This window comes from Barbus barbus (assembly GCF_936440315.1).
Source record: "Barbus barbus genome assembly, chromosome: 8".
In the NCBI taxonomy this organism is placed as follows: domain Eukaryota; kingdom Metazoa; phylum Chordata; class Actinopteri; order Cypriniformes; family Cyprinidae; genus Barbus; species Barbus barbus.
In genome coordinates, this window is record NC_136736.1 from 20,886,130 (window position 1) to 20,910,302 (window position 24,173).

General features: G+C 37.5%; 2 protein-coding genes across 2 annotated transcripts in view; one reads left to right on the forward strand and one right to left on the reverse strand.

Moving 5' to 3' along the window:
• The window catches only part of LOC306874378 (lipopolysaccharide-responsive and beige-like anchor protein), a 270,819-nt gene that overhangs the window by 170,908 nt on the left and 75,738 nt on the right, over positions 1–24,173 (forward strand). Inside the window, exon 39 of the mRNA XM_079424376.1 lies at positions 826–962. Within this exon, the coding sequence (XP_079280502.1) occupies positions 826–962 (137 nt within the window). The remainder of the gene's footprint in view (positions 1–825; positions 963–24,173) is intronic.
• LOC306874382 (protein mab-21-like 2) lies at positions 2,306–5,913 on the reverse strand. The gene has a single exon (XM_079424388.1). It carries the CDS (start codon positions 3,761–3,763, stop codon positions 2,684–2,686), a length of 1,080 nt encoding a protein of 359 aa, XP_079280514.1. The 5' UTR covers positions 3,764–5,913; the 3' UTR covers positions 2,306–2,683.

Genomic DNA, 24,173 nt, shown 5'->3' on the forward strand with positions numbered 1-24,173 from the left:
AATCAAACATGGGCTTGTGGTCATACTGACTGCAACGGCAGTTTGCAGGCGCATATCCGATGCTTTGCGCATGTAGAGAGGCAGAAATTCCCCAGAGCGACCCTTCAACATTGTCATGCTGGCATAAATTAAGATTGATGACAGATTAAACCCAAAGCCCGCAATCAATGCGCGCTGATTGACAGCGGATTTCAGCGCTTTTTGACATCGCGACTGTACCGTTTCTGTGACAGATGAAGCGCTTAAATATGCCATTGTGTAGGGATAATCCTATTTATGGATTAGTTTAATGAATTTGCTTTTTAAAAATGTGATTATATACTTCTTGAATTAATTGTTAAGTAAATTAATATGTAATGCTTTATTTGTTTACATTCAACAAATCTTTAGATCCTTAACAGTTATTAAACGAAAGCAGGCAATATATGACAGGCAATATAGCATTACACAATTTACACTTGTAAGACATTTTTATTGTTATTTAAATAAAATAAAATAATTAAATGAAAAGAAGTTGCATGCAATAAAATATAGATTAAGCCTAAATACATATGTTTGTATTATTGAGTGATCATTTGGAATCATAGGTATTATCCTCAAATGAATGTAGGTTTACTTTAGAGCCCCCCCCCCAAGCTTATTAAAACTAAAGATGTTCTATCAGGAAGTCAATATGTGCCCTTGTTGAGTTTATGTGTTCAGGTAAACACTCTGTACTTCTTTGAAATGGTTTCTATGCCAAGGGCAGTAGAGGGTGGGGGAGGCGCACACACACACACACACACACACACACACACTAACTGCTGTGCTCTTCTGTGATCGCAGGGCCTGTTAACCTGAGCACCAGCGCACAGCTGGTTGCGTCCGCTGTAGTGGTAAAAGGCACACTGTCTATCACGGCCCTGGAGTTATACTTTGAGGTGGATGAAGAAGACCCGAGTTTTAAGAACATTGATCCCAAGGTAAGAGGGTTTCTCATCCAAAATGACTCCAATTGTCCCATGAGCTGTGCACATTAAAAATGAAGTGACTAGCTGTAGTATAACCAAGGTTCTTTAATGTGCTTTCACAATACTGATATGTTTTATATATATATATATATATATATATATTGGTCATCTTATCTTGCATGGCCATATAGTAACACAAAGGCAGAACAGACTTTGCTGATAGAAAAGCTTGCTCTCTTTCCTCATAGCATGTTGCATGTGTTTCAACTGTTCATAACATATGTGGGTCAAGGCTATTAAAGTGTAACTTGCCATCACCATTGGCGTGTACTGAGGTGTGCCACCAAAAATCCTGACTAATGCAAATGCTTGAAGAGGATGACTTCATTTGAAACATTCTTCTGAATGCTTCATTGACTAGAACTTTTGTTTTGCCTTTGGAAGAACAAAGTATCAACTTTCAGTATTTCCTTAACTATGAAATTCCTTGTCTGTTTGTGTATTTGAAATATCTTGCTTTCAAATTGAATAATTTTCCTAAAAGCTATAATAATAATATTTAGCTGTTTTTACTATAGTTACGAAATTGTGAAGTAAAATAGCTTCTTTTGCCAGAATAAAACAGCTACATCAGTATTAGAAGATTATTTATTTGCTTGTTGCAAAACATTGTCTAAATATTTCTTTCAGTAGGCTTTTTAATTCTAATAGGCTGTTTTTATTTTTGAAATAATTAATAAAACCAAAATTGTTATTTTTCTTTCTTTTGCTTTTTTTTAACGGGGATTTCCAGAGTAAAATAACAGAATTCTTTACTCCAAAGCATTAGCCTATTATTCAGTCAAAAAAGTATAAAATGTAAAGTGTCGTTATTTGAACATTTTATATTTTATTGTATGCTGCATTGGTTTTAATCTGGGAATTTAAGTACTATTGGTCTTTGTGAGAGATCGTCTGTCCGTTTTTTTTTTTTTTTACATTTTATTTATAAGTTTAAATGGCCTTTAGTTACTCTAAAGTGCGATATATTATTGTTATTATTTTTAAAATACGATTTTGTTGCTCGATCTTTATTTTGTTGCTAGTGTCTATTTAATAAATATTTTTGGTCATTTACAACAACAGGCCTCCCGTGTTTTCTACGTTTCGTTTTCTAAGAGTTAAACTGAATGAGCAGTCCACAAATACACACTGTCCTAATATTACTTAGCTATGCTTTGTTTAACTAGCGAAAACAAATGCCAAAACTTTATGCTTAATTATTTATGCATCTAGCTTTTCTATTGTAGTCCCATTAATGCCAGGAATTTTTCATTGAGTAATGACGAATGCCAAGTTTAAATTTCATCGTGTCATGATTTTATTACACGTTTCAATTTTTGTTCACATCATGAAAAAAAAAATGAACTTGGCACGCTACATTTTGTAATTCGCAATTAAAGATCTTGTGCATATATTTAAATAACATTTTCACTTTGTGAAAACAGTTCAAACAAACAACAAAATCATTACACTTAGTTTAAAATGTACCTTCATTTCTCTCTCCTGCAGTGTCCCGTTTGAGCCTTGGCAAAAGCAAAAGCTTCGGATTTTTTTTTTTAAAGTTTAATTTTAATATTTTATTTTCTTGGTTTCATTACTCGGAGAGCACCGTGATCACATTCTCTCCACTTTCAGTGTTGTGATCTCGAACGTCCGTTAATATTCACCGACATAAAATGTCCTCCTGCATCTTACAGTTTATCCAAACTTTTAGCGTTGGTAAGGATTTCTCTAGCCAGTCTCCAGGTCTGTTTGGCCGCTGTCTCCAGGGCTGAGTGTGGTTTGCCCTGAAACAGGTCTAGATTGGGTAAGAAGTAATGTGGACACCGGCGGCACTGCAGACAGGAGATGAGCTGCAGCAGAATACCGTTCAGACGGTCGCCGAGGCACGACTCGTCCCAGTCAGTCTCCCGCGGGTGTTTCTCGCACTCGTACAGCAGCAGGGTCTTCATGTGGTAGTTATTGAGCGGCTGTCCCGGCAGCTCGAGGTGTCGGTCGCGGAGAGTCTTTAGAACAGAGAGGCATTTCTTCCTGCAGCCCGACATCAGAAGCCTGTTCTCGGCCTCGGCGAACTGCAAGACCCAGGCGTCGCTTTCCGCTGAGCTCTGTTTTCCCGTTAACGAGTAGCACTCTTTGGAGAGGAGGTTAAAACCCTCCGCTTTCACCTCCGCCACCCGGTTCGGCCCAGGCCACGGGATGTGAGGCATGGGCCACTGAGCAGCACTTCTAGGCCAGATGCCCGTGCACTTGAAGGCCGGGGTGATCTGCACCACGTATCTCTCCCGAATACGCAGTTTTACTTCGCTCGTGTCCGCTACCATCTTAACCACGTCCCGGTAGCTGCATTTATCCACGGCCTGGGCCACCAGCGTCTGGAAGCGGGAGCGTATCTTTCGCGCAGACAGATAACCGGAGGCGGTGATGAACTCCACCCACAGGGACATGCTCCTCTTACGGCCGTCGCTGAGTTTGAGCACCGCGCAGCCCGGCAGAGAGCCGTCATCCACGAAGTTGAAGACTCCCATCTGGTTCAGGTAAAGCACGACCTCAAACTCGTTGGGTGCGATGACCTCCATGCCCTCATAGCGCGCGTCTATCTCGCTCAGAGAGCTGATGAAACGGGGCTCCTGGACCTCCACCTCCTTCAGCACGTCCGACACCACTTTACACACCTCTCGTATGGTCTTGGCGATGGCCGCTTTGCGCGCCTGGCATCTTTCGTTGTAATATTTATTGAGCTGGTAAACCAGCTTTGCTTGCGTTGCAATCATATTGGGGCACAGATCCGGACCGTAGACCGGAGTTTCGCAGTACGCCGATGGATCCAATGCTTACCGGTGAAGCCAGAGGCACAACTCCCAGCAAAGAGAAAAAAAAATGAAGTGATGAAGTTTGCGCCCACAGCGGATAGACGTCAAGTTTGGACCAGGAAACGGATGGATGCAACGCAGTGCGACTTTTCCAACTCGACTTGAAAAGGTTTAAAAGGTTTAAGTTGTTCTCCACGCCAGTATCAGCTGCAGGATAAATCTCCGCGCGTCATGTCATCTCTCTCACTTGTGTTTGCGCGTGAAAACTGTGCGCCAGTGTGCAGTTGTCCAGACTCAGCCGTGAGTGTTGGAATTGTTTAGTTTATGAATGGTCCTCTAGCTGGAGTGAAAAGGGGACGGGCATCTCTTTCTGGCCAATCAGCGGACTAGCTGTCAGTGCAGTTGGCCAATCGCAGGCTCGGTGCGCTGGAGAGACGCTCTCCTCCTGAACATCCAGCGCTCGAGCCGCGGCGACTTCAGGTTAGGCTATACAGACGGCATTAAGATCACATATTTCAGCTATAAGCTTTTACTTCCTTTAGCTTACATTAAAACTATTTGATATGTTGGGAGTTTGTTATTTCGCTGTATGCACATGTAATCGTAAATTAGGAGAAGTGGGGAAAAATACTGAAAATAACACTGAATTTCGAAAGCTTATTTGTTAGGTGCGATTTTACTGACATATTTTTGCTAAAACAGAATTAAGATTTGTTTTTTAAGAACTGGCTGCTAATTGTGTAAAACAATATTTAGTTTTTGCCAATGTAAGGTTATTGACCGCGCACAGCTTGTGTTGCATTCGTCCACCGCGATTTCATATATGCTCAAAAAGCTGGATACTGCTTCAGATCGATCAAATAAGCGTGTGTGTGAGTGTGCTTATGGTCGCATGGTAGTGGAGATGTAGCTTTTGTAATATTTTAATAATGCCTAAAACATACTGATCCAGATTAGTTGAACGGTTTTCTAATTCTTTAGCCTGTTCGTATTTATAATTGCAACATAATCAAGGGTCTTATAAAGGACGGTGTTTACAACTATATAGAGTTTTATTTTACAATTCTCGTATCTTCCATAGTCAGTAAAATCAAGAGCGTAATGAAACGTTTTAGAGACTGATGTGTCAGTCGGGTTATTCAGTGTTATTGTAATTAGATGACAGTGCTCCAGTGAAGATGTATGTGCAACCAGCACGCGTGTTATTTATAGAAGATATTCAGGATTTAACTTCTGCTTGCACTTAATGTAAGGAAAGTAAAAGAACGTTTAAAAAACAGAAAGGAAGGACAAGAATAAAAAGCGGAAAAAAATAAAGTTGGGATGCATTTGTTTTTCCTTGTAATTAAAGGTGGATTCCTACTTTTTCTTTTACATTTCTCAAAGAAACATGTATTTATTTACTTCGTTAGTTTTGTTTTGATGCGCGTAATTGACTTTCTCCATTGTGTGCGCGCGCGTATATTTCTCGATTCCTTATTTGCTTAACTTGAAAGATATTAACGCGTTTGCTTTGCGCTGGCTCTCTGCATTCATTGCTTTCATTAAAACAACTTTCTTAAATTGTAAAAAATGTTGTTTCCATTTTGTTCCATCGTTGCCTCTGTTCGCACATGAGTTATGTGAATCTGTGCAGCATCCCATCGGCAGCGTAGCGTGTTAAAATGAATAATTTAGAGAGGAGAGATTGTTTGGCATGGTAATTGAAGTCTCTTATCAAGCCAGACTTCATGTTGCATGAGTTCAGCTCTCATCACAGTTGTCTTAACGACAGGCTTGCGAGAAAGTCTGCAGATATAGCGCTGCGTGGTGTAGGATGCGTTGTGCTAAATGAGGCCATTCGAAGTATTGATCCGTTGCGAGTGAGTGTTTTTACTGTGAGAAAAACGAATGTCAAGAGTTTGTGTTGTTAAGCCCATCTGAGAGCCCGCGGGCTGTTTTATTTTTCGCTCGAGTTAAACACTGTTTGTTAGAGGCACGCTGAGCGAATTTTAATTATACAAATATTGTTTTGCTCCTAAACCAAGTGAAACATTACGAAATCACACGCCAGGAGATGATTTTTGATATTATACAGATATTATGTGATTGGAGTGCATTTTACATAATATTTAAGTAAAAAAAAAAAAAAGACGTTTACATTGGAATAAAAGAACGTCCAACAGGTATTTGGGATTCTTCAGCCATCTTATGGTTTCATTTTTTCATATGACTTTTCTTCTGTAATGGTAAAGAAATGAGTCAAGTTATATAAGTTCATTGTAGAATGCTATATGCTAAATGAATCTGGTCTAATACGTTTTGGCCTGAAACGTTTTCAAGAAATTGTGAATATTTACTCCATACATTTCAGTTCTGAATATTCATATAGTAAAATATTTAATCTAAGTTAAATTACAGTTAACACACTTTTACCCATTCTTGATCAGTATTTGGCAGATCACAGACTGAATGACACTCCTGAACTGCTCACAGAAATTAAAATGGCAGTAAAACACATCACTGCAGTATTTAGTTAGAATAATAATACATATTTCTTATTAGAAGTCATAAGATAAAACATGTTTGCAATATTTTTAGTGCGTCTAGCCTTGTCCACAATTCATATTCACCATATCAAACTGTTTGAGATCATTTACTTAACTTAGTTGTTACAAGCTTTAATTCATTTGCACGATTACAAGCATTAAGAAAATACATAATTTAATCCTTTAATTACTGTTATTATTGGATTTACCAAAGTTTATATCTTGTCTTTTAAATGTGTTTAGGCAAGTTAAAAGTATACAGTTAATTTCAAGGTAATCTTTATCAGATAGGTACAATTTACTGGGAAAAGGAAAAAAAATCAACTGCTATTTTAAAGTTCATTATTCTGTGTTTGGCATGTGGAAGCAGTGAATTTATTTCCATAATCTGCAAAAATAGGAGTGTTAGGAGTATTTATGTATTTATTTTTGTTTTGGAGGGGTTTGGAGGGTTATGTTTTATTTGCAAATATGCAGAGCCAAGAAACATTTGTTTGCCCAACAGTAAAACGCATAGCGCATATTTGGGACATTAAATCATCTCAAGGATTAGTGACTACAATGAACAATTTCAAATCTCAAAACAACTGACAAACTGAGCATATGTCTTGAAATTAATCGTGTATGCATTAATGCAAATGCATAATATCTTACAAATAAAGTGACATCTGTCTTATTAGATTTTTCCATTTTTATTTTGCAAGAATTTATAGCATCTTCATCATGACATTTAGTTAAAATTAGCTGATATTACATCTATTCACAAATTGAAAATTTGATTAACCCTTGTTATTTTTCCTTAATCTTTAATTATTAGTCTTAATTCTTAATTAAACAAAATAAAGTTTATTAAATCGCTAACCGAATCTTAACATACATATTATTAAATAGATTTATCCTTCCTTTGAATTGTTTTAAAGGTAAAAGGCAGGCTCTGAATCACTGACATCTTCTAACTGATTCTTCTAGCATTAATGTGCCAAAGAGTGATTTTGAACCTAATGATACACTTAGCAGAACTCAATAGAACTGTTTAAATAAGCTCCAATAAATGCTTTTGGGCTCTATTTTCCCCCTTTATCTCTCTTTTTTTTAAACATTCTGTATTATCTGGAGACCAAAAGAGCTTTGGTCTTGGTGAGTAGATTGAACGAGAAGATGAGAGAGCCACGGTAGTGTGGAGCCACTCCTCTTTGATCTGATGACTCCACTCTGATCCTCTCTACAACACTGGACAGTGTCTGATAAGACTCTCTCTCTCTTTCTCATTCCTTGTGTCTCTACATCTTGAAGAGTCTAACTTGATTTCCAGGTCATCTGACCTAGTTAAAAAAGAGCCAGATAGTGTTGGCTGATCAAAGAAAAAAGAAAAACAGTGATCCGGGTAACTTCAGGGGCACCTTCAAAGCTAAGACAAGCTCTTTCTCACAAAGCACATATTTCAGGGCATATTTAAACAGGAAAAAATATAAAAAAGGTTGAGGTGGCAGATACTGTACACATAAGAAGAAAGGTTCATTTCTATCATGCTTTGTCAGCTTTGCTCTCAGTTGCTTTCTTTTGGAAATGCATGGTTTTGTACCCTATTGTTTTTTTTTTTACTGTATTTATTTATTGATTAGTAGTTTTAAGTTCTTGTTTATATGTCTGCTATATCTCTAGATTTAATATCAAATCCTGGGTGAATAAAAACAAGACTATAGTGTCATCCATGCTCGTTTAGGAGAAGAGGAAAAAAGTAAAAAAAAAAGAAAAAGTGCAGCAGTTTTTCTTCCGTCTCAGCTGAAGTTAGCATGTATTGCTCTTTCATGTCAATGATAAGAGGGGGAGAATGTCAGTTACAGATGCTTTTAGCCTGTAGTCTTTTTCTGCCCCACAATGGAAACGTGAGAGGCAGCAGGCAAAAAAGGCACACCGTCTTACCCACGTTTCACATACACATAGACGGCCCCAGCTGCATTTGCCCCTAGGAGACGGCCCCAAACAAGTCAACCAGTGGTACTAATTGCTTGGCAGGCCTTTCCGCATCTGCCAGGGAGATCTGGTGAGGTCATGGAGCAGATGGGTGTCTCTCTCTGTGTCCCTCACATTCACCGTCTGCATTTGATCTGTTTTAGGATTTTCCTGATCAGTCACTCTACTGTGTTTTACTCATGATTCTCCGCTGTTCTCTGTGTTATATATTGTTTTGCTGCTCTGAAACATTTTGATATTTAGAGTTAATCAGTACGGGACACCCTCAAAGCTAAATTTACGCCATTCATTTTTCCAAACCAAATTATTTGGAAAAAGATTTTATCACACAAGCTCTACAGTGAAACAGTATAGGCATTATTCAATGATAAATGTTTACTGTGCAACTTTATCACATAACTCCATTTAGGTGCATCTTGGAAATGGCAGTTATTTTGCATTCATAATTCATAATTATAATTCAGTTTTGTGTAAAAATGTCTTAATGATCAAATAATAAGTCAAAAAGAGAGATTGGGGCTCTAATTATATCCAGGTCATTAATCAAGCTAGAAACAGGATGCCAAATGAAGTGTATGACAATATATTTAAAACAGTGGTGTTATATTAGATATATATTTTTATAGATATATATTGCCAGGATGATTCGGGACACCTGTGTGATCCCTTGGCACCAGTTTGTTTAGTATTTTTGTTTTAATGTACAATGTAATATGGAATTCTCTCAAATCACTTTATTTGATTTACAATAATTTCCTTATTTTATATTGTTTACTTCTTTACTTTTATAAACATCTTACCAGTTTCGTCCACTTCTTTTCCATTCAGGCAGTGTCTTCTGAAGGACAAGCTCCCTTCACACCTAATTGGGTAGGAGGAGAGGAGGGAAGGTGGGAGGGATGTTACGCAGGGAAAGTATTGTTACACTTGTCCTACAAACATCCTGGAGTGGCTCGACGCTCTGCGCACACACACACACACACTCACTCACATGGGGTCTCACACGTTCTTCTTTCGGTTGCTACAGACGACCTTCAACTGCTGCTGATCAGTGTCAGGTTGTCCAAAGATTTTATTGATTTTTCAGTTAGGCATAAGTAGTTTGTGCAGAGGTAAATGGCCAACTACAGCAGCTCTGTCACTATCAATGAGCTGGAGGAGAGCAGCCATGACTGTTGCTCATATCAGCATTTACACACTTGTGTCCTACACAAGTCGATAAATTGATGAGTCGTACAGTGTGTTGAATGATGAAGGGATCTCTCGCTCTCTATACTTTATGCCCTTCTACAGAGGGAGGGTCTAAAGTCTGAGACCACTTTGAAAATCTGGGATTCACTATCCAATTTAAACCTGGAAATAAAAAATGAAGAACTGAAAGCAAAGCTGTTGTGACATTAAAGGGATCATGAACTGCCTTTTTTATTATTATCTTTACTCTTCTCTGAGGGCCACTTATAATGTTATCAAGATTTTTACATAAAAAAACATCATCATTTAGAAATAATAGGCCATTTTTTTCCCGTCCTGTTTTAACCCCCCTCATCGGAACGCTCTGTTTAAATAGTAGGGATGGGATGATACACCTACCATCCGATTCAATACGATCACGATACTTGGGTGCCGATACGATATGTATTACGATTTTTTTCAAAGAATTTCGATTCTACAAGTATTGTGATTCGATATTGCTATGTGTTGCGATTTTTTTTTTTTTGTTTTTGTTTTTAACTCTAGACCATGGGAAAAAGTTGAATGATACACTTAATATAGACTGTCACAATAAAAAAACACACATCTTAGCAGTCACTATTGCAATTCGATATTACAATTTATTGTGATTTTTGTTTGCTTATTAGACTAGACAATGGAAAATACTTGATTATACCCTTAAAAGACTGTATATGATGAGTCATATTAACAAAAACAATGCATCACATCTTTCTGCACTTTATTTCAGCAGCAAACACAGTGTATATTTAAAATACCTTGAACCATGAAACTTTAAGGTACCAAAACCCTGAACTTGCACATGAATATAATAGTCAAATGTTCAACAAAATGAGCAGAAAAAATGCTTTCTGAAATAAAATAAAGTGCTTTGTTACTTTGCATACCATTTTAGTCATGTTTAGTCGTGTTTTCCCGGCAGTTGGGATTCAAAACGTGAAGGTGCAGAAAGAATTCTGGAAGAGGTTCGATCCTCTGCCTCCATCATGGTTTTGCTTTCTTGCGTCGGCTCGAAACGTACATGACGTCATCTAATGCAGCGGCACTGTGCACGCAGAACGATCGTTTTATGACATCAAAGAACCGCGAGAGCTACAGAGAACAGCTAACTTCTCCCCTCCACCTCTTAGGAAAAATAAAATAATAAAATCGATTCTGAGGTAAACCAATAAATTTTTTAATTATTTTAAAAAGTATCGCAATAGTTAGGTGAATAGATTTTTTTCTCCCACCCCTATTAAATAGGCGTGGCGGATTGTAGACTTGGAAGTAAATGCCCACTGCTATGATTGGCTAACATTTGTGTGTGTTTGGCAGCGTACATAGATGGACGCTGCTGTGATTTAGGTTGAAAATGCATAAATACTCAGTACATATCAAACAATCTGTAATAACAGACAAAGCAATAGTGACCACATAATAAAAACACACTTGTGTGGTGTGACATTATTGTCGGATCCAATATAGTCGGCACAACATAGTCTTTTAGTTTCAATCTTTTTGTAAATCCTGCGTCGAATTGTCTTGTCTGTAAATGAATCCGCGGTGAAATGAAGTTCTTACTGACGTGGTCTGGATCTTTTAAAAATAAAGCTAATCCACTTTTTCCTAATGTTATGGTCAGAAGGAAGGCAATGCAAAGACTTGGCTCTACACAGCATCTTGTTATCTTCGGAGCCATCTTTATCGTTTGATTTCTGGGTAGACCTGTGACCTGCTTCTATCTCATTCTCTCGATGTTTATACTACATGCTTGAAACAGTGGGCGGGGCTAAACAGGCTGTGATGTAGAAGCAGGCGTTGATCTTCTTCTGTGGAGGCGGTGTTTAGCCACACTATTACATATCATAAAGTGGCACATTCCACAAGCTGTCGTTTTGGCAGATTGGGTTCAATATAAGCTGTTTTTAGACTAAAGAGAAGGGTTTTAGTTCTGAAACTTACTGCATGTTTTTATAGTACAATGACCTTTTGTATGTCAAAACATCAAGGGAATTTTGATTTGTGTTTGTGAATATTTTAATGTGTTTCTAATTTGTGTACACATTGAGTATACTGTCAACAACTTTCTCATTATACCTTATAAATAATAGTTCATGGAAGATGTAATGGATTAGAAAATGGCATGCCTCAAATATAAAAGTTGTTCAAAAACAAAATACTTTAGTGAAAAAAAAAAGCTAAAGAATAAATTAGTAAATAAAAGAAGATAAGTTGGGTAAACAATTAGAGAGATATTTCAGATTATTTCTCAGGGCTCTCCAAGTTCTTGAAATTTTGATAGATTGAAGAGTATTGATTGTAGGCTTGATAAGTATAAACACATTACTAGAAGAGATGATGATGGTGAATGAAGATGAGGTAACAATTTAAAATCTCTGGAAACATTTACCGCACAGTACTGTGGATATTATGACAAGAATGAAATATGTTGCATTTGTGACGTTTCTAATTGTGCAAAAAAGAGGTTGACCACCACTCAAAGCACATCTGTAAGAATCTGAAATATAATTTGTGGCATTACTTCAATGCCCAAGAATAAAGTCCAAGAATAAAACTGTGCAAAGCACTAAACCTAACTCACAGCAGATTAACGAAAAACACTGAATAACTAAAGAATTGCAGTATTATCGTATCATGAACCAGATATTGCAAAATCCCCTAATAGTGAGCTAAACAGACAGCACTGTTTCCTGTCCCACTTTGTGCCACTGATACATCCCAGCTTCACTGAGGTTACTCCTGAGATGAAGTCATCCGGTATGAAGCAGGTCACTGATCCTGCCTACTGATACAGCAATGATAACTGAAGGCTAAGAGCAGGGAAGAAACAGATTTGTTACAGAAGCGCCTCAAAGTCAAGGAGAGCTGCCCTCATGCTTCCAACTTGCATCCTTCATTGAATTTATTGTCTGTTTCTATTGTGGCCTTCTTTCCGCACTGGTGTTTTTATGATCTGCGACGGACATCATTTTAAAGAGATGTTTCAGAGAGATGTATTATGCTACTCTAGAGCTACCGGTGAAGGTCAGGATCAGTTTTACATTGATGTAATGACTGTGTCCTGCAGAAGATGTTTTGGTCTGTGTTTGGGTTTTGACTGTTTCATTTGAAGATAAGATGTATTAATAGCCTCTGTGGCATGTTGTCAATTTCTACAGAAAACAACTTTAATATTCATTCCTCGGTTTGAAAAAAAACCTAAAACAAACTAAATGTGTGGGAAGACATGCGATTGCAGTGAAAGCCATTATTTGGATGCTTCTTTGTACATATTTTAAAGAATGTGTATTTTATGCAGCCTTAAAGTCGTTGCACACTGAGTCCGAAATTTTCACGTGCATTTTTCATTTTTTTCGTATTCCCCATCCGTTCCTATCAAAATGCATGCTACGGATGCGAAAATGCAGAAAATCGAACCTGATCCAAATTTTTTTTGACGGACAAAGTTTCGGAGGCAGCACAACGTGAGGTCGTATTTATTTTTTTACGAGCAAAAATTTTGGATGAAAATTTCGGACTCAGTGTGCAGTGACCTTTACTCTAGTCTGAGAACTACAGTGTGTGCAGAATTATTAGGCAAGTTGATATTCTTGTAATATTATTTTTCCAAGGACATTTTACCAATTCCAAACCATCTTAATAACTATTATTGATTTTGTATTTAATCATTTATAGGTGATATATAATTATCCATGAAAGCTGAAAGTCAAAACTCCTTATTTCTGGTGTGCAGAATTATTAGGCAGGTTTTCTTTTACAGATAAAATGAGCCAAAAAAAGAGATTGAACTCAAGAATAAAAGTAAAAAAATATAAATTAAATGCCCATGAGAAGGATGCAATACTAATGCTATTGCATAGAATTAGCGAAGTTAAGGCATGACCATTGGGCAGCCAAATGATCATTGGGTCAGCACGGTCAGAAAAAACAGGTGGAGAAGAAAAGACATGTTAACTACAAAAGAATTAAGAATTAATGTGAAGAATTAGGTGAGAAACCATCAGGAACCATTTAGTCTCCAGCGCCATCATTTTCCAGAACTGCAACCTTCCTGGAGTCTCCACAAGTGCAATGTGTCAGGTTTTCAGAGACTTTGCTTGGGCAAAAAATTCTTTAAAATGGCCCTCACTTAATAAGAATAACATGCTGAAGTGTTGTGAAATACACGAAGACTGATTTTGTATTGACTTTATGGACAGATAAGTCAAGTCAAGTCACCTTTATTTATATAGCACGTTTAACAATACAGATTGTGTCAAAGCACTTAACAGTATCAAATTGGAGGATAGAGTGTCAGTAATGTATAATAATAAGATTAAACACTCAATTTTCAGTTAAAGGCATTTCATTATTGAATTCAGAGATGTCATTGTCTAGCTCAGTTTAGTTTAAATAGTATCTGTGAAATCAAATTGACGATAAGCGCTAGAAATTAAGTGTCCCCAACTGAGCAAGCCAGAGGCGACAGCGGCAAGGAACCAAAACTCCCTCTGTGACAGAATGGAGAAAAAACCTTGGGAGAAACCAGGCTCAGTCGGGGGGCCAGTTCCCCATCTGGCCAGGATATTATTGTTTACTTATTGTTTTAATTAAAATTTTAAATGTATAAATGTATTATATTTCTATTTTTATATTGTTGCAATTTCTAACAATTATGTAGTAGTTAAATATTATGTAGTTTGGTATTTTATTATATTTTTAGTTATTTGTTTTATTTGAAGTTTTATGGTATTTTAAGTTGAGGTCTTCACTGGGGATATGTCCCCGGGGCTCATCCAGGTGTCCGGCCTCCGCCGACGATCAGGGCCACATACATCATCTCCCGGCGCCAATCCAGCATCTGATCCGGACACGGACTGAGAAACAGAATAAGAAAGAAACAGACAAATATTAGCGTTGATGCCATTCTTCTTATGATGTAATGAGTACATCATGTGTTATGGGGAGTGTCCCCGGTTCCGGTTGATCTAATTAATGCAGCCTAACAATCCTTTAACGGATTTGAATAATAGAAGTGTATTAGTGTGTTATGTGTAAGCCAGGTTAAAGAAATGTGTCTTTAATCTAGATTTAAACTGACAGAGTGTGTCTGCCTCCCAAAAAGTATTAGGTAGATTGTTCCAGAATTTGGGTGCTAAATAGGAAAAGGATCTGCCGCCCGCAGTCGATTTTGAAATTTTAAGTATTATCAAATGGCCAGAGTTTTGAGAATGCAGCAGACGTAGAGGACTATAATGTGATAAGAGCTCGCTCAAGTACTGAGGAGCTAAGCCATTCAGGGCTTTATAAGTAATTAACAACATTTTTAAATCTATACGATGTTTGATAGGGAGTCAATGCAGTGTTGAACACAGAATCGGGCTAATATGGTCATACTTCCTGGTTGTAGTAAGGACTCTAGCTGCTGCATTTTGGACCAACTGTAATTTGTTGATCAAGCATGCAGAACAACCACCCAATAAAGCATTACAATAGTCTAACCTTGAGGTCATAAACGCATGAATTAGTATTTCTGCATTTGACGTTGAGAGCATTGGTCGCAATTTAGATGTTTTTGAGATGGAAAAACGCAGTTTTACAGATGCTAGAAATATGGCTTTCAAATGAACAATTGCTATCAAACAGCACACCTAGGTTACTAACTGATGAAGAAGAATTGACAGAGCAGCCGTCAAGTGTTAGATAGTGTTCTAGGTTATTACATGTGGGGTTTTTAGGTCTGATAATTAACACCTCTGTTTTTTTCAGAATTTAGCAGTAAGAAGTTACTCGTCATCCAGTTTTTTATATCGACTATGCATTCCGTTAGTTTCTCAACTTGGTGTGTTTCACTGGGCCGCAAAGAAATATAGAGCTGAGTATCATCAGCATAACAGTGAAAGCTATCACCATGTCTCCCGATAATATCTCCCAAGGGTAACATGTAAAGCGTGAAAAGTAACAGCCCTAGTACTGAGCCTTGAGGTACTCCATACTGCACTTGTGATCGATACGATACCTCTTCATTCACTGCTACGAACTGATGGCGTTCAGATAAGTACGATTTGAACCATGCTAATGCACTTCCACTAATGCCAACAAAGTGTTCTAGTCTATTTAAAAGAATGTTGTGGTCGATAGTGTCGAACGCAGCGCTAAGATCCAGTAGAACTAATAAAGAGATACAACCACGATCAGATGATAGAAGCAGGTCATTTGTAACTCTAATGAGATCAGTCTCCGTACTATGATATGGTCTAAATCCTGACTGGAATTCCTCACAAATACTATTTTTCTCTAAGAAGGAATATAATTGTGAGGATACTACCTTTTCTAGTATCTTTGACAGAAATGGGAGATTAGAGATCGGTCTGTAATTAACTAGATCTTTGGGGTCAAGTTGTGTTTTTTTAATGAGAGGCTTAATAACAATTTGAAGGTTTTGGGGACACATCCTAATTACAGTGATGAATTAATAATAGCTAAAAGAGGATATATGACTTCTGGAAGCAGCTCTTTTAGTAGATTAGATGGAATAGGGTCTAACATACATGTTGTTGGTTTAGATGATTTAACAAATTTATACAATTCTTCCTCTCCTATAGTAGAGAATGAGTGGAATTGTTCCTCAGGGGATCTATAGTGCACTATCTGATGCAATACGTAGCTAACGGCTGCATGGTTAAAATTTTATCTCTGATAGAATCGATCTTGGAAGTAAAGTAGTTCACAAAGTCATTACTGCTGTGCTCTTGGGAAATGCCATCACCTGTTGATGCTTTATTTTTCGTTAATTTAGTGACTGTATTGAATAAATACCGGGGGTTATGTTTGTTTTCTTCTAGAAGAGACGAAAAGTAATCAGATCTAGCAGTTTTTAATGCTTTTCTGTAGGATAGGGTATTTTCCCGCCAGGCTATACGAAATACCTCTAGTTTTGTTTTCCTCTATCTGCGCTCCATTTTCCGGGCTGCTCTCTTTAAGGTGTGAGTGTGCTCATTATACCACAGAGTCGGACTGTTTTCTTTGATCTTCCTTAAGCGTAAAGGAGCAACTGTATCTAAAGTGCTAGAAAAGAGAGTCCATAGTTTCTGTTACATCATCAAGTTTTTCTGCGCTGTTGGATATGCTGACGAATTGAGATAAATCAGGAAGATTACTTGCAAAGCAGTCTTTTGTGGTAGAGGTGATGGTTCTACCATACTTGTAACAAGGAGTAGAATTTGCAGTTTTGGCTATATGGAGTTTACACAAGACTAGATATGATCTGAGATATCATCGCTTTGCTGCAGAATTTCAACACCACTAACATTAATTCCATGTGACAGTATTAAATCTAGAGTATGATTTCGACAATGAGTAGGTCCGGAAACGTGTTGTCTAACCCCAATAGAGTTCAGAATGTCTATGAATGCTGATCCTAATGCATCTTTTTCATTATCAACATGGATATTAAAATTGCCAACAATTAAGACTTTATCTGCAGCCAGTACTAACTCAGATAGAAAATCAGCAAATTCTTTAATAAAGTCTGTGTGGTGCCCTGGTGGCCTGTATACAGTAGCCAGTATAAACATCACAGGGGATTTATCACTAACACGTGTTTCTTTAGATAATGTTATATGCAGCACCATAACTTCAAACGAGTTATACTTAAAGCCTGCCCTCTGGGAAATACTGAGAATATTGCTATAAATTGTAGCAACACCTCCCCCTTTACCTTTTGGACGTGGCTCATTTCTATAGCTGTAATCTTGGGGGATGGACTCATTTAAAGTAGTGTATTCATCTGGTTTTAGCCAGGTTTCTGTCAAACAGAGCAAATCTAGATTATTATCATTGATCAAACCATTTACAAAAAGTGCTTTTGTAGAAAGGGACCTGATATTCAGTAACCCAAGCTTTATCAATTGTTTCTCTGTATTGTAAACATTTTTTTATTTGTTGAACATCAATTCAATTGTTACTCTTAATTTGGTTTGGACGTTTTCTGTATTTTCAACATAGCAACATTTTATATCCATATACTGTAACAGACAACAGTTATGTCAAATTGTATAAATTTTTCACAGTATCTCTATTTCAAAATCATATAAATGTGGCCTTGGTGAGCATAAGAGACTTCTTTCAAAAACATTAAAACATCTTACCAACCAGAGTTAAATTAATTTACCACATAAACTGCAGCGTAACAAAATAGATTTGAGAACCTATGACCAAATACTTAACTTAGATCTGGTCTTGAATGTCTTTATACTAGATTTGACCGGAGACTTGAGTCTTGATATGGATACTTTGTCAGAGGCTTGTATTCTTTAGCTATCAAGGCAGGTTCACATGTCATGTGTTTAATTACACTTGAAATGTATAAATACATGACCTGACCAAAAGCATAGACTGCCTTAGAGTACCAGCAGATTGACTGAGCACAAGTACCAGCAGATTGGGTATATCATACAATAGAAGGCCATTATCAGTAGTCCCTTTTCGCCAGACAGAATGTGGGTTTCCTGCTCCTGAGGCTAGCTGGTCCATTTTCCTCTGCCGACAGGGTGAAGGTTTGGGGCCTCCCAGTCCCCTGATTGATCTGCTCTCCATCATTTACTCAGCAGAGCAGTCACTGACACACGTCACGGCATATGCTGCTAGCCAGATGGATGAGACTCTTTATGGATGCCAGAGTGAGCGTGTTTGTCTGAGATTAGACGCACACCTTTATCCTCACCTTCTGCCGAATTGTATTAATATTATGAATAAATTCTTCATTCATTCATTTTTTGTTTGTTTGTTACCCTCCCTAACTATGATATACCTGTCTGTTTAGAATAAATCAATTTAATCAATAAATCAAATATATTTTTTGAAGATCCAGAACTTTTGCCACCTCCTCAGTCTTGGTTAATGACGCATCCAGTCTGGGTGAAATGGCATCTCCATGGGGACCCAATATGGCGTGTAGCCCATGACAGATTCTTTTAGGTGACAATTCGATCAAGCGTCATCTGATCCACTTTACCAGCAGTGTAAATGAGTCTGTATTACAATGATCCACACCAATAAGATGGCACTTTAAAGATAAAGACAAAGGTCAAATAATCTATAGGCTTCTTGGCTTGGCCTTTACAAATCTGTTTTACTGCGTAATGAGGAATTCTATGAAATAATAAAACGTTCTATTTTTCCACGGATGAATGAATGGATTGACATGGAACAGCCAAGTTGACTCCAAGAGTGCACTTATATTTCTTTTTGACCAAAATGGTGCTGGTGCCAACATGGTAGTTCATGAGACTGTGTAATCATTTTAGAAATAATACATGGCATGTCACATTGTTTGTGTTCCATTTCCGATTTTTCCCAAGTTTTATTCAATTTCATAAATTTCATCTCCTCATAGACATTTTTTTTTCTCTTGTTATTTTTTTATTTTTTTTGTATGTGAGTGAATGTGTTTGTTATTAGACATTTGTAGTTTTTCAGTGGTATCAATTAGGTAAAAAGGATTTTTCTGAGTTAATCACAATTAATCACAGATTTTAAAGTTGCTAATATTTGACTCAGTATATACTCAATTTCCTGTCAAAATGCATTTAGATCTTTGTCGAGTACATAAAAAAAGTTTGTCATATTTTCCAAACAAAGCCACAGCATAAAGGTAAAACAGTATACAGTAAATGTTTAGAACTCGCATGTAACTGAATCAAATGTCAGAATTTGATGTCAAAATTGACACTTATGGTAACTTTCTATTAAACAAAATTTTATGTAATCAGCCAGTTTTTTTGGGCCCAGAACTGTTGAAAATTGTCCAGCAACCCAGGAATCAGTACCAAAACCATTTTGCTGATGTGCAGCCTCCTTGTTTAGGTATGTAACGTGTTTGAAATGCGTGAAAGTTCACCAAGTGTTTCTTCAGAAGCGTTCTCTGGAGAGGTCTCACAGCAACAAATCACATCCACAGAAATGAGCAACATATTTACAGATACTTAGCAAGCATCTATCCCAACATTAACCCCTGCCTGCACTTTTCCCCTGTAATGGGCTTCCCTGTGTACCTGCTTAAAGACACAGTCATAAAAAACATAATCCAGCTTCTGTCTCCTTTCAATCCTTTAAATCCCCAGAGGATTCCTCCTTTTCAGGCCATGAAAAAACTAAAGTCCCCCCTTTAGGCACCCTAAAAGGGGGTTCACATATTTTACCCTCTACCCCACCACCCTCCTCCAAATCCAATTAGGCCTGGGACAATAGAAGGATTAGGGGGACTTCACTTCTCTGCCATCCTGCCTTAGACACAGTGAGGAACGGCGTGACAACGGACCGGAGTGAAAGTGGTGGGCGATGCGACGGGATCTAAACCTGGTCTGGCTGTTTCTCCTCCGTATGAATGCTTTGGAGTTCAGAGAAGGACTGAACCACAGGGAATGCTGTCGACATGATTTTCTCCATGCTTCTCAGAGGTGTTCAGGCTGTTAGTTCACAACACTCTCCAACGTGGTGTTCACAAACGCAGCTTTTGCTGTAGACCCTCAGTCATATGGATTCTCACAAATATTCATAATATGGTCCCTAACATGACTAATTGGAGTCTTTTAGCAATGCCCACCATCAACATAGCCGTTCTCTCTCACTTGTTGCTTCTGTCTTCAGTGCCAGATAGGTACTTGGAGCAAAACAGTTGATTTGTGAATGTCTGCCAAATTTCACGCTCCTCTTCTTCTCACTTATGTCACCTTTATCCTGTCTTTCTTCAGTCCAGCTCCTCGGTGAGCCAGGCTGCCCTCTTTGCCCTGGGGTTAAAGAGCTTTAAATCTCTTAGGATGGAGAAAGTCTTTGAATTGATGTCAATCAGAAAAGGAGGAGGGATTCAGTCCATCTCCTCTTGATCATATTTCTCTGTTATTTCCTCAAAATATTCCATGTCATCTAGCATATCGACCTTCCAAATCCCTTCGTTTGTTGTTATTCAACCATTTTGTTTTAAAGCAGACAAATCCTAATATGAAATTGACACATTGGCTTAGTTGAAGCTGTTACAAATATGTATACAAATAGTTTTGCCATTCGAAGCGATTCAATATTTCAGCCATTAAAACTCTGAAACAGCCAAACTGTATTTTTATGAGCCAAACACACCCTTATTTGTCCATTTAAACCATTAAATGGGTGTTAACTTTCACCTTACTGGAGTCCCTAGAGTGCGTTTTGTGTGTCCTTCCCATCACCCCCCACAAGCCTCTACATAAAGGCCAAATGTTTAATGAGTAAGTGCACTAAAGGATTCACTTCTCCTCCAATTAACCCCATAGCTCTTGACATTTTTCTAAATCCACACAAGATTTCCTCTCTCACTCTCTCTCTCTTTCTTTCTCTCTCTCAGCAAGTTAAAAGGCTAACCTGTTGGCAAACAGAGTGGTGAGGAACAAAGCAAGTTCTAATCCCCATTGGACTACGTTCAGCCTGAATACTTAAAGAAGTGAACACTTCAGCTATCATGCATATAAATATGTATGTATTTGCTAAAATGCTCTGTGCTTTTCCTCTCAGTCTTTAGCAGCTGACTGCTAATGTTTGTTTTACTGGTGTATAGTTTGTTTTTGTTATCCCTTGAGCTGATTTGCTATTGTTACACGTCAAAGACATTTTAATCGGTTGATATTATTAATTTGCTATTGCTTCTCTTGGGGCTTTATGTAAAAGGATCAAATAGAATTTATACTCTCTCTGTGGAATATTTTGATATTGCTTTCTGATTTTACAATGTTTTGAAGATAACAACAGAAGCTAATCTTCTGATATAGTATTATTGTTTGTGGGGAAACTTGTGAGCAGCTTGATTTGTTTTATGCTTTTAATGGGAGGTCATGTGCTTGTACAGTCCCAAGATATTTTGGCAAATTTTTGTACTCTTTAATGACGTGGATCTAACATCCATATGCCTTGACTTTTTTAAACTTTAGTACAGTGGGTCTCTCCAAAACATTTAGTCTGAAAACAAGACTGAATTAATTGCTTTTTGATGCTTTTCTTAATCGGGCTGAATTTTTATTTTTATTTTTAGAGTTGTGGGAGAAGCTTATGAGTTGTGAACCTTGTATGTATTTAGAAATATAGTGAATTGTAGCTGTATTTTTACTGACACAAATCAGTTTTGAATTATTGATCAATCTCAAAAAGTTTTTGATCAGTAAGATTGTTATTGTTGTTGAAGAAATAATTTTTTTTAATATCAAGGATGCATTAAAATTTACAAACAATTTCTATTTCAAATAAATGTTTAAAATGTAGAAATTTCGTCTATTCATCGAACAATTGTCACTGTGCAAAACATTAAACAGCACAACTGTTTTCACACTCATATTAATAAGAAATGCACCAAATCAGCATATTAGAATGATTTGAGAAGGATCATGTGGCACTAAGTAGTGCAAAGACTACCGTAAAATTCAGCTTTGCCATCACATGAATAAATAAAACTTTAAAATATATTAAAACTCTTTTTTAATTCTAATAATATTTTACAGTATTACTGTTTTACTGTATTTTTGATCAAATAAATGCAGTCTTGATGAGCATGAGAGACTTCTTTCAAAAATAAAAAATCTTGCTTGCTAAAACATTTCAACGGTAGGATAATACCAGATCACTGAATCAGTGAATGAGTCAAGAACAGTCTTCAACTAGATAGATTGATCAAATAATCTTCATAATATATTTTAAAGATTCAGTTCTTCGCATTGTCCATTGAACTTCTATTTCATAACGTGTTTAAATTTCCCACAACCTCAAAACCACAAAAAATATTGTAGTGTAGCTACATGTGACAGATTCAGCATCTGTTATTCACGTTTCAAACAATAACCTATAGATAAAACATTTGTTTATATGAAAATGTATGTGTGTGTGTGAATGTGTGTGTGTGAAATTTCTCACAAAGTAGAACAAAACAAAACTATGTTTTTCTGAGTCAGAGAGAGAACTTGTGTGTGTTGAGTAAGTGAATAAGCTTATCTGTGACAGAAAAATTCTGAGAGTTACAGTTGCCTTCGGTCTCTCATACAAGTCATTTTATATGTCTTATATGCTATATGTCTACGTGTGTGTGCGCACATGCTAGCTTGGTATTTACATGGCCAGATGCGTTAGTAACTGCAGTCCCTCTCTAATATCTCCTCCCTTTCATTCCCATGAATTCTATCAAGTTTTCCAATATTGCATCTCCAGTGCGCTTGGCTCTGAATGTTGATGGATCACCCACTTCCTCCTCCTCATTAATTTCATCACCTTATCGCCCAGGCCACTTCATTTGACCAAAAGGTAATAATAAATGTCCCATCCACAATCTTTAACACACTCAGCCAGGCGGAAACACTTAATAACAGCATACAAATTGAACTTCAATCACCTCATTTTGCTCCGCAGATGCATAGGCACATTAAAAACCAGTATTGAGTGTGTGTGCTCTCACATGCTCTCTCTCTCTCTCTCTCCATGTCATTTCATGCCATCGGTTGCCAAGCTTCAAATTGAGCGTTATAATACTCGTTTATTACACATTTTATAAGCAAGGATGGGGATTCTATCAGCGGCAGGAGAGCCGTTTCCTTTTCCTGGCTGCGAACGCTCTTATCACTGCTCAAACACAAGTGCACACTTTGCCCAACAGAGACTGCTATTCAGAGACTCATTTATCTTTCTGAGAGAGCGCTGGATAGTTCACTCGCTCTCTGTCTCACACTTGCTATCTCTTGCTGTTTTTCTCTCCCGCTCACCCCCCTTTCCCTTCTTTTTTGGCTTGGGGTGGGGGGGTATTTTCAATTAGATTTCATTCAATTTTGTCAGAGACGGAGCACATGCTCTCGAGCGGTGGTCCCTGGTGTGTGTGTCGCTCGGAGGATGTCGTTTGCGCACACAGGGTCCTTTGGCAGAGGACAGAGTGTGTGTTTGAGAGATGTGTCCCTCTTCATCTCAGACTCGTTTCGGCGGCTGACAGAGACAAATGACAGCACTCAGAAATGACTTGCTGCCTCTCGATCCTAACAGGTTGAGCGGTTTGAAATGGCACACACATACGAACACACTCCCATTTCAGCTTCAACCTTTTGTTGTCAGTTTGGCATCAGTGGCGTGGCCTTGAAATTGAGCTTCTTTTTTGGCATGAATGAAAGAACATTTCATTTAGAACAAGAATTGACAAAAAAAATCTGTAAAAAGGCTTTAAAGACAGCTTTAAATGTTTTGTTTGTTTTCTTCGTCACAGACAAAGCTGTTTTGCAGCTTTGATTCATTCACATTCTATGATAAACAGTAAGTTTTGCATCTTCTTTTCCATTTACATTGCTAGGTTACATTACTGGTACAGTGGGTAGCTTTTCATTTCTTAAACAACCATGTCAGAAGATGTAATCCATAGCCATATTCCAGGATGACAATAACAGTTTTCACTGTGCTCAGATAGTGAAAGTGGTTAAGTGAGCGTAAGAAATCATTTTCACACATAGGCCTCCTTAACCCCAATTAAAAGTCTTTGGGATTTGCTGGAGTTGACGTTAGAGAGTGGTTTGACTCTTCCATTGTCAATACAAGATTTTGGCCAAAAGTCAGTGAAACTCGATGAAAATAAATGTTGTGATGTTGCATAAGGTTGTTGAAACAAT